The 19,387-nt window shown below is 47.9% G+C and overlaps 1 protein-coding gene across 2 annotated transcripts in view; it reads right to left on the reverse strand.

Moving 5' to 3' along the window:
- DOCK1 (dedicator of cytokinesis 1) overlaps nucleotides 1–19,387 on the reverse strand; it is a 649,074-nt gene that overhangs the window by 37,489 nt on the left and 592,198 nt on the right. For both annotated transcript variants that reach the window (XM_063962225.1, XM_063962224.1), the window contains exon 43: nucleotides 6,762–6,846. In XM_063962225.1, the coding sequence (XP_063818295.1) occupies nucleotides 6,762–6,846 (85 nt within the window). The remainder of the gene's footprint in view (nucleotides 1–6,761; nucleotides 6,847–19,387) is intronic.

Here is a 19,387-nt window from a genome sequence, read left to right on the forward strand (position 1 = left end):
CAGAATACAAATAGGTTTTAGAATACTGGTATTAGGAGATCAACCTCACTGTATACACAGAAGAGGCGGCCATTTTGTCAGGTGACGATTCATCAGAATGTGTGGAAAATTACTTTACTTGTAGTAACAGCCAACAACGAGGCACTCTATGACCTGTATTAGTGACCATACCAGTATCAGAATGAATAGACTATGGGGGTGATTCAGAGTTGATCGTAGCAGCTACGATCAGGCACACTGACATGCGGGGTGACGCCCAGCGCAGGGCTAGCCAACCTCGCATGTCAGTCCCTGCCCCGTCGTAGAAGTACAAAAGCATTGCACAGTGGCGATGCTTTTGTACTTCAGGAGTAGCTCACGGCTAGCGCAGCTTTTGCATGCTGGCCGGGAGCTACGCGTTGCTGCCCGGGTCGCAGCTGCTGCATGTGACGTCACACAACCGCTGCAGCACGCCCCCCGCACGGTCCGGCCACGCCTGCATTGGCCAGACCGTGCCCACAAAACGGCTGCCAAACGCCGTCGTGCCGCCCCCACCCGCCCAACGACTGCTTCTGCCTGTCAATCAGGCAGAGGCGATCGCTAGGCAACAACAGCCGTCTGCTGTCAGCCAAGCGCCGGCGCACTTCTGACCTGATGGCTACAATGAACGGCAGCGTGCGATCAGGTCAGAATGACCCCCTATATCCATGACACAGTGTTTCCCCACCAAAAAAAAATCGATAGGCTGCATTCTCGTTTGATTTAACCTGCAAAATGGCTGCCTCAGCTGTATGCAGACAGCAACGGCTCTTTAAATTTCATCAATATTTGTGATCATTTGTTTTAGATTGCAACAAATGCGGAAACATTTCAGGAAAACTACATGTTCAATTACGATCTGTAAAACATGGTAATTCCGTAACACCAGCTGTGATAATGATAGTAGCGCGGTATCCAAGTAAGCAATGTGTATATATCATAAGACTACAATTTTTTTAAGTTTTATTTTTAGTTTCAATTCAATTTGAAATGACTGGTATAAAAACACAATATTCATTAAACAAAGTTAGCTGTGAGTATATCGGGCAAGTACAGTATGTATGTTATGTATATATAGTACATTGAAAAGGATAAGTGACGAAGGAGGGAGGAATAAAAAGGGGGTACGGACGTTAGTTCCTGGCAACACAAGATCGAATACTTGTAAGCCGAAAATGAAACCGCAAGTGATACATATCTGGAGCTGAATAGTAATGTTACATTTAAGATTAAAAATGATTGGGCACATGTATCAAGCCTTGGAAAGAGATAAAGAGGGTCGGCTTATGATAGTGCCATAAATGCAGACTTCTGTCAAATGTTTTCGTTGAATAAAATTTTCTCCTTTGGTGCCAGATTTTATTGTACACTTGGTGTAGAAAGGGATGACCTGGGCTTTTCTGATGGTTAGCTAATAGACATTAGGCCCAGCGATGCTCATTAGGTCAATAGTCAAATGGCAAAATGTCAACACGGTGTTGTACCGATAGACATTAGGGTGTTTACTTTTTGTTTCACTAGACCAGTGATTCTCAAACTCAGTCCTCAGGACCCCACACAGTGCATGTTTTGCAGGTAACCCAGCAGGTGCACAGGTGTATTAATCATTGACACATTTTAAAAGGTCCACAGGTGGAGTTAATTATGTCACTTGTGATTTTGTGAGGAGACCTGCAAAACATGCACCGTGTGGGGTCCTGAGGACCGAGTTTGAGAACCTGTGCACTAGACCCATCTGGCCACACAGACCAATCATAGTTTATCAAAGTGTTTGTCTGGTGCCTCAAGCCACCGGCATAAAAGAAAGAACTAAAGTGTATTTTGGTGATGTTGACGAAGAGGACAACAGCTCTTCCAATGTACAGATATTCTGGGGCAATGCAACCACATGTGGAAGCAAAAAAACAAACAGTTTCTCCACAACCTCTCCAACATTGGGGTATATTTACTAAGGTCCCGATTTTGACCGAGATGCCGTTTTTTCTTCAAAGTGTCATCTCGGTAATTTACTAAGCAAAAATCACGGCAGTGATGAGGGCATTCGTAATATTTTGGAAGTCCTTGGAAAAAATCACGAATCAATACACCATCGGTCAAATACGCCTGCAATTTGGTAGAAATCGGTCATTTACTAAAAAGTGCAAAACACAAACACTGCCGACAATAGCCAAACACTGCCGTGCTAAAATACAAATCGTGAAAAAGTGCTAAAAAAAACCAGACCTGCTTTTTTATCCCGTGTTTGTATAGGCATGCAGGCAGTAGCGGATCTTGCCACGGGCAAGCAGGACTTTTGCCCGGGGCGCCGCCTTCCGGAGGGCGCCGCACCGTGGCAAGATCCGCCACTGCTGCCCGCTGTGTCCCCCGTCCGCCTCCGCTGCCGTCCGCCTCCTGTGAAGGGAACTAGACGCTATGCGTCTAGTTTCCCTTCGTGGAGAGTAACTTTGCTGAGCGGTGCGCGATGACGTCATCGCGCACCGCACAGCAAAGGTCCTCTCCACGAAGGGAAACTAGACGCATAGCGTCTAGTTTCCCTTCGTGGAGAGGACCTTTTGCTGTGCGGTGCGCGATGACGTCATCGTGCACCGCTCAGCATTCAAGTGGCGCTAGCAATGTACAGGGGGCGTAACTGACCACGCCCCCTGTATTAGGCCACGCCCCCTTCCTGCCCGGGGCGCAGAGCGCCCTTGAACCGGCCCTGCATGCAGGGATCCATGAGATCCGTGCATGTTTATCAGTGGGAAGGGGTGGGAAATGTTATAATTTTACAAAAAAAAAATGCGTGGGGTCCCCCCTCCTAAACCAAACCAGCCTCGGGCTCTTTGAGCCGGCCCTGGTTGCAAAAATATGGGGAAAAAATTGACAGGGGTTCCCCCATATTTAAGCAACCAGCACCGGGCTCTGCGCCTGGTCCTGGTTCCAAAAATACGGGGGACAAAAAGCGTAGGGGTCCCCCGTATTTTTGAAACCAGCACCGGGCTCCATTAGCTGGACAGATAATGCCACAGCCGGGGGTCACTTTTATACAGTGCCTTGCGGCCGTGGCATCAAATATCCAACTAGTCACCCCTGGCCGGGGTACCCTGTGGGAGTGGGGACCCCTTCAATCAAGGGGTCCCCCCCCCCCAGCCACCCAAGGGCCAGGGGTGAAGCCCGAGGCTGTCCCCCCCATCCAATGGGCTGCGGATGGGGGGCTGATAGCCTTTGTTCAAAGTGAATGATATTGTTTTAGTAGCAGTACTACAAGGCCCAGCAAGCCTCCCCCGCAAGCTGGTACTTGGAGAACCACAAGTACCAGCATGCGGCGGAAAAATGGGCCCGCTGGTACCTGTAGTACTACTACTAAAAAAATACCCCAATAAAGACAACACACACACACCTTGAAAGTATAACTTTAATACATCCATCCACACCTCCATATACACATACTTACCTTATGTTCCCACGCAGGTCGGTCCTCTTCTCCAGTAGAATCCATGGTGTACCTGTAGAAAAAATTATACTCACATAATCCAGTGTGTTAGGCTCCTCGGTAAATCCTTTTGTAATCCACGTACTTGTAAAAATAAAAAAACGGATACCCGACCACGAACTGAAAGGGGACCCATGTTTTCACATGGGACCCCTTTCCCCGAATGCCAGAAACCCCCTCTGACTGATGTCTAAGTGGGTTTCTTCAGCCAATCAGGGAGCGCCACGTTGTGGTACCCTCCTGATCGGCTGTGTGCTCCTGTACTGTATGACAGGCGGCACACGGCAGTGTTACAATGTAGCGCCTATGCGCTCCATTGTAACCAATGGTGGGAACTTTCAGGTCAGCGGTGAGGTCACTTTCGGTCAACCGCTGACCTGAAAGTTCCCACCATTGGTTACAATGGAGCGCATAGGCGCTACATTGTAACACTGCCGTGTGCCGCCTGTCAGATAGTACAGGAGCACACAGCCGATCAGGAGGGTGCCACAACGTGGCGCTCCCTGATTGGCTGAAGAAACCCACTTAGACATCAGTCAGAGGGGGTTTCTGGCATTCAGGGAAAGGGGTCCCATGTGAAAACATGGGTCCCCTTTCAGTTCGTGGTCGGGTATCCGTTTTTTTATTTTTACAAGTACGTGGATTACAAAAGGATTTACCGAGGAGCCTAACACACTGGATTATGTGAGTATAATTTTTTCTACAGGTACACCATGGATTCTACTGGAGAAGAGGACCGACCTGCGTGGGAACATAAGGTAAGTATGTGTATATGGAGGTGTGGATGGATGTATTAAAGTTATACTTTCAAGGTGTGTGTGTGTTGTCTTTATTGGGGTATTTTTTTAGTAGTAGCACTACTACTACAGGTACCAGCGGGCCCATTTTTCCGCCGCATGCTGGTACTTGTGGTTCTCCAAGTACCAGCTTGCGGGGGAGGCTTGCTGGGCCTTGTAGTACTGCTACTAAAAACAATATCATTCACTTTGAACAAAGGCTAACAGCCCCCCATCCGCAGCCCATTGGATGGGGGGACAGCCTCAGGCTTCACCCCTGGCCCTTGGGTGGCTGGGGGGGACGACCCCTTGATTGAAGGGGTCCCCACTCCCACAGGGTACCCCGGCCAGGGGTGACTAGTTGGATATTTGATGCCACGGCCGCAAGGCACTGTATAAAAGTGACCCCCGGCTGTGGCATTATCTGTCCAGCTAGTGGAGCCCGGTGCTGGTTTCAAAAATACGGGGGACCCCTACTCTTTTTGTCCCCCGTATTTTTGGAACCAGGACCAGGCGCAGAGCCCGATGCTGGTTGCTTAAATATGGGGGAACCCCTGTCCATTTTTTCCACATATTTCTGCAACCAGGATCGGCTCAAAGAGCCCGAGGCTGGTTTGCCTTAGGAGGGGGGACTCCACGCAATTTTTTTTTTTACATTTAAACTTTTTTTTTTTTTTTTTACAAGGTGCACAATGAAGCCCAGCACGGATCTCTCAGATCCGGCCGAGATTCATTGTATTAAAGTCGGCAGTGTTTTACAAGTCACTCACGTAAAACACTGCCAAAAAAAACCGAATGACATCGACATCGGAAAACCCGAAAATGCAGAATACGGCAGCTTAGTAAATTAGTCGTAATCAATTCAAAAAGTTGCATATTTACACTTTCGATGTCATTCGTGATTGAACTTTGACCTCAAACGGGAAAATACGATTCTTAGTAAATTTACCCCCTTGAGAGGAAGCTGTGCCGAAGGTCTTCCAGAGTCTGAGCGGAACCAGGCACCACCTGTAATAGGTATTTTACAGGGAGTTGAAATAGTTGACTGATACACTCTCCCTAATTGCAGACCATTATTTGATCTTCTGGTGGTCTACACAGATCTGTTTTCTAATTGAGATAAATATATTCTAAGGGTTCTATAAGGAACTCATTTTGTTTTTCTTTAGGAAGGACCATTTGCCATTTTCCAAAAACATCTATAACTGTTCCAATGACATTGTTGTAGCAGGGCAAAAAGTACAACAGGGATAGGAGAGATGGAGGGAATTTAGAAAAGGGGAGGTGGTTCTAAGATGGAGAGGGTTGTGTGAGCACAAGGCCTCCCTATGCCTGGGACACAATCAAATTCACAGATGAAACATTAAAAGAGGATGGTTCTAGGTCATGGGAGCGACTCACTGCAAACCAGGATATTGATTACTTAGAAAGGAAACCGGGTAATAATGCTGGTGGTTGCTTATAACTAGAAGTAGCATGACCCAGGTTTGGGAAACTTGCTCTACTAGACAAACTACAGTAGAAAAACCATGTGTGCAGCTGGGTAAAAACGTGTTTTGTCTAGAATAAGTATAAAAACCAAAGCTAAATATTCATTTTAAAAACCACAATCCTACCCAACCAGGATATGATCTGTATTTGCCACCTGGACAGATTCAATTTGATGAAATTGTTGACTTGGGAGAAATTTTCTTAGTAGAGTTGACTGTATCTATGGGTGATTTATACCTCTAGGTATTTTATCTAGTTTTACCAGAAGCAGATTTAATGCGTATATGAAGGGGAAACGTTCCTGTTGAGTAATTAATCTTGTACCCTGAGATAGAACGATACAATGTATAGCTATATCTTGTTGGTTTGGAAGTGACGTGTGCATGAAAAAGTTGGGAGACCAGGAACACAGCAGAATCACATTAAAGGTTATTACGGAGTATAAGGAAAGTACTGGACACTATTAAAATATGTCAAATGGCTGATTTCTGCATTTTTTTTTAAACAAAAATGATGAAAAGCACATTAATCTTATTTAATTACAAACAAATGAAATAAAAAAATGCAAAAAAAAAAGTGATTTGAAAGTAATATGAGGCCACTTAAAAAATAAAAATGATTAAAAAAGCAATTATTTATTGTTGAAATAAACACTTTATTTAAATTAGGGGTGCACAAAAAAAGTTTATTATGAGGCCATTTTTATAGAGTCACTAGGAGACCCTAATGCTGTGTCAGAAACTAGTGCGCATGCGCAAGACTCTGGGAAAATGGCATGGATTACACTTTTGCAGTGACTTGTGCAGCGCTGGGGGGGGCGGGAGAGACCAGGTGAGTATTATAGAAATGGGGGCAGGGTGTATGGTGTGCGGCCCATGTGCACCGCACACACCTTACACCCATTATAGATACGACCACTAACAACCAAAATATCTCTAGAAATGTAATTGTTTTGATCATGAATGTCTGAGGGGGATTTTTAACAGCAACATCCTAAAACTTACAGAAAATTCATTATCCGGATCTTTTTCTCCTTTTCTGATTGGCCTAGAGTACTGGAACCGAACAACTTCATTCACTCTGTAGAAGCTGCAGGAAACAACACAACTTTATTGACAATACCGTAGAACACTGAATACTACTGTATGTATCAGGTAATTTGCCTGAAGTGCTTTTCCCCATACAGTGATTCAGGGACACAGCACACGCAAAGCCTATACTACTACTAACATGGCAGCAAATTTATCAAACTATAGGGTCTATTTATGAAGCAGTAAAAAGTGTGGAGAAGTGATCCAGTGGAAAAGTTACCCATGGCAACCAATCAGCATTAAAGTAACATTTATAATTTGCATACTATAAAATTATACAGAACAGCTGATTGGTTGCCATGGGCAATTTTCCACTGGCTCACGTCTCCACTCTTTTCACCGTTTCATGAACAGACCCATTGGAGAGAGATAAAGTTGAAATAAATACAGTACCAAGCAATCAGCTCCTGTCATTTTTTAAAAACAGCCTGTAACATGAGGTAGGAGTGGATTGGCTGATACTTTATCTCTCTCCACGTTTTGATACATCTCTCCATGGTGTCACAAAGTTACATAACAGGCTACGGCTGGGAAGGTGAAATTGTTATAATAGGGCCTGTTTTAGAGCTTAAACAATGCACATCGTTTAAGGCAAAAACTACAGAAAATAAACAGCATTGATTATACATTACAATACTGAAATGCCTCTTAATGAGCTTGAGAAAGTGGATTATGGCCTGGTAGCAGACTGCACATTTTTCCCAAAACATATTTTTATTTGAATAATACAAAAATAATGTATTAGCTTTAATGCCGTCTGTTCCTCAGCCCTTCATGATGACTTGTGAGGAGAACACGCCGTTGGAAGGAGTCCCAGTTGATGCACATCTGAAGGGCTATCTTTGGCTATTACTTTGCCTCGGGCAGCCATGTGCATCGTTAGGATGCTGCTGCAGAAGCCTCCCCTCCCTTTACACACCTCACTAACTCCCTAATCTATATACTCAACAAATATTAATATGGAAAACCGCACAATGCGTCATGTGGGGCTCTCTCAACACTAAGGAAACTATTGTTAAAACAAATTTATATTTTGTGTTCAGCTGAAAAAATAAGATTTTACTCACCGGTAAATCTATTTCTCGTAGTCCGTAGTGGATGCTGGGAACTCCGTAAGGACCATGGGGAATAGCGGCTCCGCAGGAGACTGGGCACAACTAAAGAAAGCTTTAGGACTACCTGGTGTGCACTGGCTCCTCCCTCTATGACCCTCCTCCAGACCTCAGTTAGGATACTGTGCCCGGAAGAGCTGACACAATAAGGAAAGGATTTGGAATCCCGGGTAAGACTCATACCAGCCACACCAATCACACCGTATAACTCGTGATATTATACCCAGTTAACAGTATGAAATATATCTGAGCCTCACTAGCAGATGGCTCATAACAATAACCCTTTAGTTAGGCAATAACTATATACAAGTATTGCAGACAATCCGCACTTGGGACGGGCGCCCAGCATCCACTACGGACTACGAGAAATAGATTTACCGGTGAGTAAAATCTTATTTTCTCTGACGTCCTAGTGGATGCTGGGAACTCCGTAAGGACCATGGGGATTATACCAAAGCTCCCAAACGGGCGGGAGAGTGCGGATGACTCTGCAGCACCGAATGAGCAAACTCAAGGTCCTCCTCAGCCAGGGTATCAAACTTGTAGACTTTTGCAAAAATGTGTGAACCCGACCAAGTAACAGCTCGGCAAAGTTGTAAAGCCGAGACCCCTCGGGCAGCCGCCCAAGAAGAGCCCACTTTCCTCGTGGAATGGGCTTTTACAGATTTAGGGTGCGGCAGTCCAGCCGCAGAATGTGCAAGTTGAATCGTGCTACAGATCCAGCGAGCAATAGTCTGCTTAGAAGCAGGAGCACCCAGCTTGTTGGGTGCATACAGGATAAATAGCGAGTCAGTTTTCCTGACTCCAGCCGTCCTGGAAACATATATTTTCAGGGTCCTGACTACGTCCAGTAACTTGGAAGTCCCACGTAGCCGCAGGCACCACAATAGGTTGGTTCACATGAAAAGCTGATACCACCTTAGGAAGGAATTGGGAACAAGTCCTCAATTTCGCCCTATCCATATGAAAATCAGATAAGGGCTTTTGCATGACAAAACTGCCAATTCTGATACACGACGCCAAGGCCAACCGCATGACCACTTTCCACGTGAGGTATTTTAGCTCTACGGATTTAAGTGGCTGAACCCAATGCGACTTCAGGAAATCCAACACCACGTTGAGATCCCAAGGTGCCACTAGAGGCACAAACGGGGGCTGAATATGCAGCACTCCCTTAACAAAAGTCTGAACTTCAGGCAGTGAAGCCAGTTCTTTTTGGAAGAAAATGTACAGAGCCGAAATCTGGACCTTAACGTAACCCAATTTTAGGCCCGTAGTCACTCCTGACTGTAGGAAGTGCAGAAATCGACCCAGTTGAAATTCCTCCGTTGGGGCCTTCCTGGCCTCACACCAAGCAACATATTTTTGCCATATGCGGTGATAATATTTTGCGATCACATCTTTCCTAGCCTTAATCAGCGTAGGAATGACTTCCTCCGGAATGCCTTTTTCCTTTAGGATCCGGTGTTCAACCGCCATGCCGTCAAACACAGCCGTGGTAAGTCTTGGAACAGGCAGGGCCCCTGCTGCAGCAGGTCCTGTCTGAGCGGCAGAGGCCATGGGTCCTCTGAGATCATTTCTTGAAGTTCTGGGTACCAAGCTCTTCTTGGCCAATCCGGAACCACGAGTATAGTTCTTACTCCTCTCCTTCTTAGTATTCTCAATACCTTGGGTATGAGAGGGGCAAAGGAAGGAACACATACACTGACTGGTACACCCACGGTGTTACCAGAGCGTCCACAGCTATCGCCTGAGGGTCCCTTGACCTGGCGCAATATCTTTTTAGCTTTATGTTGAGGCGGGACGCCATCATGTCCACCTGTGGCCTTTCCCAATGGTGTACAATCATTTTGAAGACTTCTGGATGAAGTCCCCACTCTCCCGGGTGGAAGTCGTGCCTGCTGAGAAAGTCTGCTTCCCAGTTGTCCACTCCGCGGATGAACACTGCTGACAGTGCTAACACATGATTTTCCGCCCATCGGAAAATCCTTGTGGCTTCTGCCATCACCATCCTGCTTCTTGTGCCGCCCTGCTGGTTTACATGGGCGACCGCCGTGATGTTTTCTGACTGGATCAGCACCGGCTGGTGTTGAAGCAGGGGTCTAGCCTGACTTAGGGCATTGTGAATGGCCCTTAGTCCCAGAATATTTATGTGTAGGGAAGTCTCCTGACTTGACCATAGTCCTTGGAAGTTTCTTCCCTGTGTGACTGCCCCCCAGCCTCGAAGGCTGGCATCTGTGGTCACCAGGACCCAGTCCTGTATGCCGAATCTACGGCCCTCTAGAAGATGAGCACTCTGCAGCCACCACAACAGCGACACCCTGGCCCTTGGAGACAGGGTTATCAGCCGATGCATCTGACCACTTGTCCAACAGATCCCACTGGAAGATCCTTGCATGGAACCTACCGAATGGAATTTTTTCGTAAGAAGCTACCATCTTTCCCAGGACTCGCGTGCATTGATGCACCGACACCTGTATTTGTATTAGGAGGTCTCTGACTAGAGATGACAACTCCTTGGCCTTCTCCTCCGGGAGAAACCCTTTTTCCTGTTCTGTGTCCAGAACCATACCCAGGAACAGTAGACGCGTCGTAGGAACCAGCTGCGACTTTGGACTATTCAGAATCCAGCCATGCTGTTGTAGCACTTCCCGAGATAGTGCTACTCCGACGAACAACTGCTCCCTGGACCTCGCCTTTATAAGGAGATCGTCCAAGTACGGGATAATTATAACTCCCTTTTCTCGAAGGAGTATCATTATTTCGGCCATTACCTTGGTAAATACCCTCGGTGCCGGGGACAGACCAACGGCAACGTCTGGAATTGGTAATGACAGTCCTGTACCACAATTTTGAGGTACTCCTGGTGAGGAGGGTAAATGGGGACATGCAGGTAAGCATCCTTGATGTCCAATGATACCATGTAATCCCCTTCGTCCAGGCTTGCAATCACCGCCCTGAGCGATTCCATTTTGAACTTGAACCTTCGTATATAAGTGTTCAAGGATTTCAATTTTAGAATGGGTCTCACCGAACCGTCTGGTTTCGGTACCACAAACATTGTGGAATAGTAACCCCGGCCTTGTTGAAGGAGGGGTACCGTGATTATCACCTGCTGGAAGTACAGCTTGTGAATTGCCGCCAGTACTACCTTTCCTTGAGGGCAGTAGGCAAGGCTGATTTGAGGTAACGGCGAGGGGGAGTCGCCCCGAAACTCCAGCTTGTATCCCTGTGATACTACTTGCAGAACCCAGGGATCCACCTGTGAGCGAGCCCACTGGTCGCTGAAGTTCCCGAGACGCGCCCCCACCGCACCTGGCTCCACCTGTGGAGCCCCAGCGTCATGCGGTGGACTCAGAGGAAGCGGGGGAAGATTTTTGATCCTGGGAACTGGCTGTCTGGTGCAGCTTTTTCCCTCTTCCCTTGTCTCTGTGCAGAAAGGAAGCGCCTTTAACCCGCTTGCTTTTCTGAAGCCGAAAGGACTGTACCTTATAATACGGTGCTTTCTTAGGCTGTGAGGAAACTTGAGGTAATTTTTTTCCTTCCCAGCTGTTGCTGTGGATACGAGGTCCCAGAGACCATCCCCAAACAATTCCTCACCCTTATAAGGCAGAATCCTCATGTGCCTTCTAAAGTCAGCATCGCCTGTCCACTGCCGGGTCCCTAATACCCTGGCAGAATGGACATTGCATTAATTCTGGATGCCAGCCGGCAAATATCCCTCTGTGCATCCCTCATATATAAGACGACATCTTTAATATGCTCTATGGTTAGCAAATAGTATCCCTGTCCTGACAGGGTAATAGACCACGCTGCAGCAGCACTATCCATGCTGAGGCAATTGCAGGACTCAGTATAGTACCTGAGTGTGTATATACAGACTTCAGGATAGCCTCCTGCTTTTTATCAGGAGGCTCCTTCAAAGTGGCCGTATCCTAAGACGGCACGGCCACCTTTTTTGACAAACGTGTGAGCGCCTTATCCACCCTAGGGGATATCTCCCAACGTGACCTATCCTCTGCCGGGAAAGGGTACGCCATCAGTAACTTTATAGAAATTACCAGTTTCTTATCGGGGGAACCCACGCTTCTTCACACACTTCATTCACTCATCTGATGGGGGAACAAAACACTGTCTGCTTTTTCTCCCCAAACATAAAACCCCCTTTTTTTTTTTTGTGGTACCTGGGTTAATGTCAGAAATGTGTAACACATTTTTCATTGCCGAGATCATTCAACGGATGTTCCTAGTGGACTGTGTATATGTCTCAACCTCGTCGACACTGGAGTCAGACTCCGTGTCGACATCTGTGTCTGCCATCTGAGGTAGCGGGCGTTTTTGAGCCACGGATGGCCTTTGAGACGCCTGGGCAGGAACGGGCTGAGAAGACGGCTGTCCCACAGCTGTTACGTCATCCAGTCTTTTATGTAAGGAGTTGACACTGTCGGTTAATACCTTCCACCTATCCATCCACTCTGGTGTCGGCCCCACAGGGGGCGACATCACATTTATCGGCATCTGCTCCGCCTCCACATAAGCCTCCTCATCAACCATGTCGACACAGCCGTACCGACACACCGCACACACACAGGGAATGCTCTGACTGAGGACAGAACCCCACAAAGTCCTTTGGGGAGACAGAGAGAGAGTATGCCAGCACACACCAGAGCGCTATATAATGCACAGTGATTTTTCCCTTATAGCTGCTATAATACACAGATTTGCGCCTAAATTTAGTGCCCCTCCCTCTCTTTTTAACCCTTTGAGCTTGAAAACTACAGGGGAGAGCCTGGGGAGCTGTCTTCCAGCTGCACTGTGAAGAGAAAATGGCGCCAGTGTGCTGAGGGAGATAGCCCCGCCCCTTTTTCGGCGGACTTTCTCCCGCTTTTTTATGGATCCTGGCAGGGGTATTTTTCACATATATAGCCTCTGGGACTATATATTGTGATTATTTTGCCAGCCAAGGTGTTAATATTGCTGCTCAGGGCTCCCCCCCCCAGCGCCCTGCACCCATCAGTGACCGGAGTGTGAGGTGTGCATTAGGAGCAATGGCGCACAGCTGCAGTGCTGTGCGCTACCTTGTTGAAGACCGAAGTCTTCTGCCGCCGATTTTCAGGACCATCTTCATGCTTCTGGCTCTGTAAGGGGGACGGCGGCGCGGCTCCGGGACCGGACGATCGAGGTCGGGCCCTGTGTTCGATCCCTCTGGAGCTAATGGTGTTCAGTAGCCTAAGAAGCCCAAGCTAGCTGCAAGCAGGTAGGTTTGCTTCTCTCCCCTTAGTCCCTTGTAGCAGTGAGTCTGTTGCCAGCAGGTCTCACTGAAAATAAAAAACCTAAAATATACTTTCTTTTCTAGGAGCTCAGGAGAGCCCCTAGTGTGCATCCAGCTCAGCCGGGCACAAGATTCTAACTGAGGTCTGGAGGAGGGTCATAGAGGGAGGAGCCAGTGCACACCAGGTAGTCCTAAAGCTTTCTTTAGTTGTGCCCAGTCTCCTGCGGAGCCGCTATTCCCCATGGTCCTTACGGAGTTCCCAGCATCCACTAGGACGTCAGAGAAATATGCCACTATTATTAGTGATAGAGATGGACGCGGCTAAGCTTTTTCTAGACATTGCACCAACATTGTAACAGTGGGCCTGATCTACAGACATACGCATACACATTCAGCTGCTGTGTGAAAAAAATAATAAGATTTTACTTACCGATAAATCTATTTCTCGTAGTCCGTAGTAGATGCTGGGACTCCGTAAGGACCATGGGGAACAGCGGCTCCGCAGGAGACAGGGCACAAGAATAAAAGCTTTAGGATCAGGTGGTGTGCAGTGGCTCCTCCCCCTATGACCCTCCTCCAAGCCTCAGTTAGGATACTGTGCCCGGACGAGTGTACACAATAAGGAAGGATTTTGAATCCCGGGTAAGACTCATACCAGCCACACCAATCACACCGTACAACTTGTGATCTGAACCCAGTTAACAGTATGATAACAACGAAGGAGCCTCTGAAAAGATGGCTCACAACAACAATAACCCGTTTTAGTTAACAATAACTATGTACAAGTATTGCAGACAATCCGCACTTGGGATGGGCGCCCAGCATCCACTACGGACTACGAGAAATAGATTTATCGGTAAGTAAAATCTTATTTTCTCTGACGTCCTAGTGGATGCTGGGACTCCGTAAGGACCATGGGGATTATACCAAAGCTCCCAAACGGGCGGGAGAGTGCGGATGACTCTGCAGCACCGAATGAGAGAACTCCAGGTCCTCCTCAGCCAGGGTATCAAATTTGTAGAATTTAGCAAACGTGTTTGCCCCTGACCAAGTAGCTGCTCGGCAAAGTTGTAAAGCCGAGACCCCTCGGGCGGCTGCCCAAGATGAGCCCACTTTCCTTGTGGAATGGGCTTTTACAGATTTTGGCTGTGGCAGGCCTGCCACAGAATGTGCAAGCTGAATTGTACTACAAATCCAACGAGCAATAGTCTGCTTAGAAGCAGGAGCACCCAGCTTGTTGGGTGCATACAGGATAAACAGCGAGTCAGACTTTCTGACTCCAGCCGTCCTGGAAACATATATTTTCAGGGCCCTGACAACGTCAAGTAACTTGGAGTCCTCCAAGTCCCTAGTAGCCGCAGGCACCACAATAGGTTGGTTCATGTGAAAAGCAGAAACCACCTTAGGGAGAAATTGAGGACGAGTCCTCAATTCTGCCCTGTCAGAATGAAAAATTAAGTAAGGGCTTTTATATGATAAAGCCGCCAATTCTGACACACGCCTGGCTGAAGCCAGGGCTAACAGCATCGTCACCTTCCATGTGAGATATTTTAAGTCCACAGTGGTGAGTGGTTCAAACCAATGTGACTTAAAGAACCTCAAAACAACATTGAGATCCCAAGGTGCCACTGGAGGCACAAAAGGAGGTTGTATATGCAGTACCCCTTTTACAAATGTCTGAACTTCAGGTACTGAAGCCAGTTCTTTCTGGAAGAAAATCGACAGGGCCGAAATTTGAACCTTAATGGACCCTAATTTTAGGCCCATAGACAGTCCTGTTTGCAGGAAATGGAGGAAACGACCCAGTTGAAATTCCTCTGTAGGGGTCTTCTTGGCCTCACACCACGCAACATATTTTCGCCAAATGCGGTGATAATGTTTTGCGGTTACATCCTTCCTGGCTTTGACCAGGGTAGGGATGACTTCATCTGGAATGCTTTTTTCCTTCAGGATCCGGCGTTCAACCGCCATGCCGTCAAACGCAGCCGCGGTAAGTCTTGGAACAGACAAGGCCCCTGCTGGAGCAGGTCCTTTCTTAGAGGTAGAGGCCACGGGTCTTCCGTGAGCATCTCTTGAAGTTCCGGGTACCAAGTCCTTCTTGGCCAATCCGGAACCACGAGTATCGTTCTTACTCCTCTCCTTCTTATGATTCTCAGTACTTTTGGTATGAGAGGCAGAGGAGGGAACACATACACTGACTGGTACACCCACGGTGTCACCAGAGCGTCCACCGCTATTGCCTGAGGGTCCCTTGACCTGGCGCAATATCTGTCTAGTTTTTTGTTTAGACGTGACGCCATCATGTCCACCTTTGGTTTTTCCCAACGGTTTACAATCAGGTGGAAGACTTCTGGGTGAAGTCCCCACTCTCCCGGGTGAAGGTCGTGTCTGCTGAGGAAGTCTGCTTCCCAGTTGTCCACTCCCGGAATGAACACTGCTGACAGAGCTATCACATGATTTTCCGCCCAGCGAAGAATCCTTGCAGCTTCTGCCATTGCCCTCCTGCTTCTCGTGCCGCCCTGTCTGTTTACGTGGGCGACTGACGTGATGTTGTCCGATTGGATCAATACCGCCTGACCCTGAAGCAGGGGTTTCGCTTGACTTAGGGCATTGTAAATGGCCCTTAGTTCCAGAATGTTTATATGAAGAGATGTTTCCATGCTTGACCACAAGCCCTGGAAATTTTTTCCCTGTGTGACTGCCCCCCAGCCTCTCAGGCTGGCGTCCGTGGTCACCAGGACCCAATCCTGAATGCCAAATCTGCGGCCCTCTAGTAGATGAGCACTCTGCAGCCACCACAGAAGAGACACCCTTGTCCTTGTCGACAGGGTTATCCGCTGATGCATCTGAAGATGCGATCCGGACCATTTGTCCAGTAGATCCCACTGAAACGTTCTTGCATGGAATCTTCCGAATGGAATTGCTTCGTAAGAAGCCACCATTTTTCCCAGGACCCTCGTGCACTGATGCACTGACACCTGGCCTGGTTTTAGGAGGTTCCTGACTAGCTCGGATAACTCCCTGGCCTTCTCCTCCGGGAGAAACACCTTTTTCTGGACTGTGTCCAGAATCATTCCTAGGAACAGTAGACGTGTCGTTGGAATCAGCTGCGATTTTGGAATATTTAGGATCCACCCGTGCTGACGTAACACTACCTGAGATAGTGCTACTCCGACTTCTAACTGTTCCCTGGACCTTGCCCTTATCAGGAGATCGTCCAAGTAAGGGATAATTAAGATGCCTTTTCTTCGAAGAAGAATCATCATTTCGGCCATTACCTTGGTAAAGACCCGAGGTGCCGTGGACAACCCAAACGGCAGCGTCTGAAACTGATAATGACAGTTTTTTACTACAAACCTGAGGTACCCTTGGTGAGACGGGTAGATTGGGACGTGGAGATAAGCATCCTTGATGTCCAGAGACACCATATAGTCCCCTTCTTCCAGGTTTGCTATCACCGCTCTGAGTGATTCCATCTTGAATTTGAACCTCTTTATGTAAGTGTTCAGGGATTTCAGATTTAAAATTGGTCTCACCGAGCCGTCCGGCTTCGGTACCACAAACAGCGTGGAATAATACCCCTTTCCCTGTTGTAGGAGGGGTACCTTGATTATCACCTGCTGGGAACACAGCTTGTGAATGGCTTCCAAAACTGCCTCCCTGTCGGAGGGAGACTTTGGTAGAGCAGACTTCAGGAACCGGCGAGGGGGAAACGCCTCGAATTCCAGTTTGTACCCCTGCGATACCACCTGTAGAATCCAGGGGTCCACTTGCGAGTGAGCCCACTGCGCGTTGAAATTCTTGAGACGGGCCCCCACCATGTCTGAGTCTGCTTGTAAAGCCCCAGCGTCATGCTGAAGACTTGGCAGAAGCAGGGGAGGGCTTCTGCTCCTGGGAAGCGGCTGCATGGTGCAGTCTTTTTCCCCTTCCTCTGCCCCGGGGCAGGAAGGAATGGCCTTTAGCTCGCTTGTACTTATGGGAACGAAAGGACTGAGTTTGAAAAGACGGTGTCTTTTTCTGCTGATGTGAAGTGACCTGGGGTAAAAAGGTGGATTTTCCAGCCGTTGTCGTGGCCACCAGGTCCGATAGACCAGCCCCAAATAACTCCTCCGCTTTATACGGCAATACTTCCATATGTCGTTTGGAATCCGCATCTCCTGACCACTGTCGCGTCCATAACGCTCTTCTGGCAGAAATGGACATAGCACTTACTCTTGATGCCAGGGTGCAAATATCCCTCTGTGCATCACGCATATATAGTAATGCATCCTTCAAATGCTCTATAGTTAACAGTATATTGTCCCTATCCAGGGTATCAATATTTTCAGTCAGGGAATCCGACCACGCGACGCCAGCACTGCACATCCAGGCTGAAGCGATTGCTGGTCGCAGTATAACACCAGTATGTGTGTATATACTTTTAAGAATATTTTCCAGCCTTCTATCTGCTGGTTCTTTGAGGGTGGCCGTATCAGGAGACGGTAACGCTACTTGTTTTGATAAACGTGTGAGCGCCTTATCTACCCTAGGGGGTGTTTCCCAACGTGTCCTAACCTCTAACGGGAAAGGATATAGTGCCAATAATTTATTAGAAATTAGCAGTTTTTTGTCGGGGGAAACCCACGCTTTATCACACACCTCATTTAACTCATCTGACTCAGGGAAAACTATTGGTAGTTTTTTCACACCCCACATAATACCCTTCTTTGTGGTACTTGTAGTGTCAGAAATGTTCAATGCTTCCTTCATTGCCGTGATCATGTAACGTGTGGCCCTACTGGACATTACGTTTGTCTCCTCACCGTCGACACTAGACTCAGTATCTGTGTCTGGGTCTGTGTCGACCCACTGAGGTAACGGGCGTTTTAGGGCCCCTGACGGTGTCTGAGACGCCTGGACAGGCACTAATTGATTTGCCGGCTGTCTCATGTCATCAACCGTTCTTTGCAAAGTGCTGACATTATCACTTAATTCTTTAAATACGATCATCCAGTCAGGTGTCGACTCCCTAGGAGGTGACATCACTAACCCAGGCAATTGCTCCGCCTCCACATCATTTTCCTCCTCATACATGTCGACACACACGTACCGACACACAGCACACACACCGGGAATGCTCTGATAGAGGACAGGACCCCACAAGCCCTTTGGAGAGACAGAGGGAGAGTCTGCCAGCACACACCAAGCGCTATATATATATATACAGGGATAACCTTATATAAGTGTTATTCCCTTATAGCTGCTGTATAGTTTTTAGCTGCCAATAGTGCCCCCCCTTCTCTTTTTTACCCTGATTCAGTAGCAAGTCTGCAGGGGAGAGTCAGGGAGCCGTCCTTCCAGCGGAGCTGTGAGGGAAAATGGCGCTTGTGTGCTGAGGAGATAGGCTCCGCCCCTTCACGACGTCCTTATCTCCCGCTTTTTCTGTAAAAAATGGCAGGGGTTAAAATACATCCATATAGCCCAAGAGCTATATGTGATGTATTCTTTAGCCAACCTAAGGTATTATCTGTTATATTGCGTCTCAGGGCGCTCCCCCCCAGCGCCCTGCACCCTCAGTGACCGGAGTGTGAAGTGTGCTGAGAGCAATGGCGCACAGCTGCGGTGCTGTGCGCTACCTTAGTCTGAAGACAGGATCGTCTTCTGCCGCCGATTTCACCGGACCTCTTCGCTCTTCTGGCTCTGTAAGGGGGCCGGCGGCGCGGCTCCGGGACCCATCCAGGCTGAACCTGTGATCGTCCCTCTGGAGCTAATGTCCAGTAGCCTAAGAAACCCGATCCACTCTGCACGCAGGTGAGTCCGTTTCTTCTCCCCTTAGTCCCACGATGCAGTGAGCCTGTTGCCAGCAGGACTCAGTGAAAATAAAAAAACCTAAAATATACTTTTATTCTAAGCAGCTCAGGAGAGCCACCTAGCCTGCACCCTTCTCGTTCGGGCACAAAAATCTAACTGAGGCTTGGAGGAGGGTCATAGGGGGAGGAGCCAGTGCACACCATCTGATCCTAAAGCTTTTATTCTTGTGCCCTGTCTCCTGCGGAGCCGCTGTTCCCCATGGTCCTTACGGAGTCCCAGCATCCACTAGGACGTCAGAGAAATGGTAATATCGCAGCCGAGAGGGCCCACCTTCCCTGTTACATGTGTTATATACATTTCCTCAC

This window comes from Pseudophryne corroboree, chromosome 3 (genome assembly GCF_028390025.1).
Source record: "Pseudophryne corroboree isolate aPseCor3 chromosome 3, aPseCor3.hap2, whole genome shotgun sequence".
Classification (NCBI taxonomy): Eukaryota; Metazoa; Chordata; class Amphibia; order Anura; family Myobatrachidae; genus Pseudophryne; species Pseudophryne corroboree.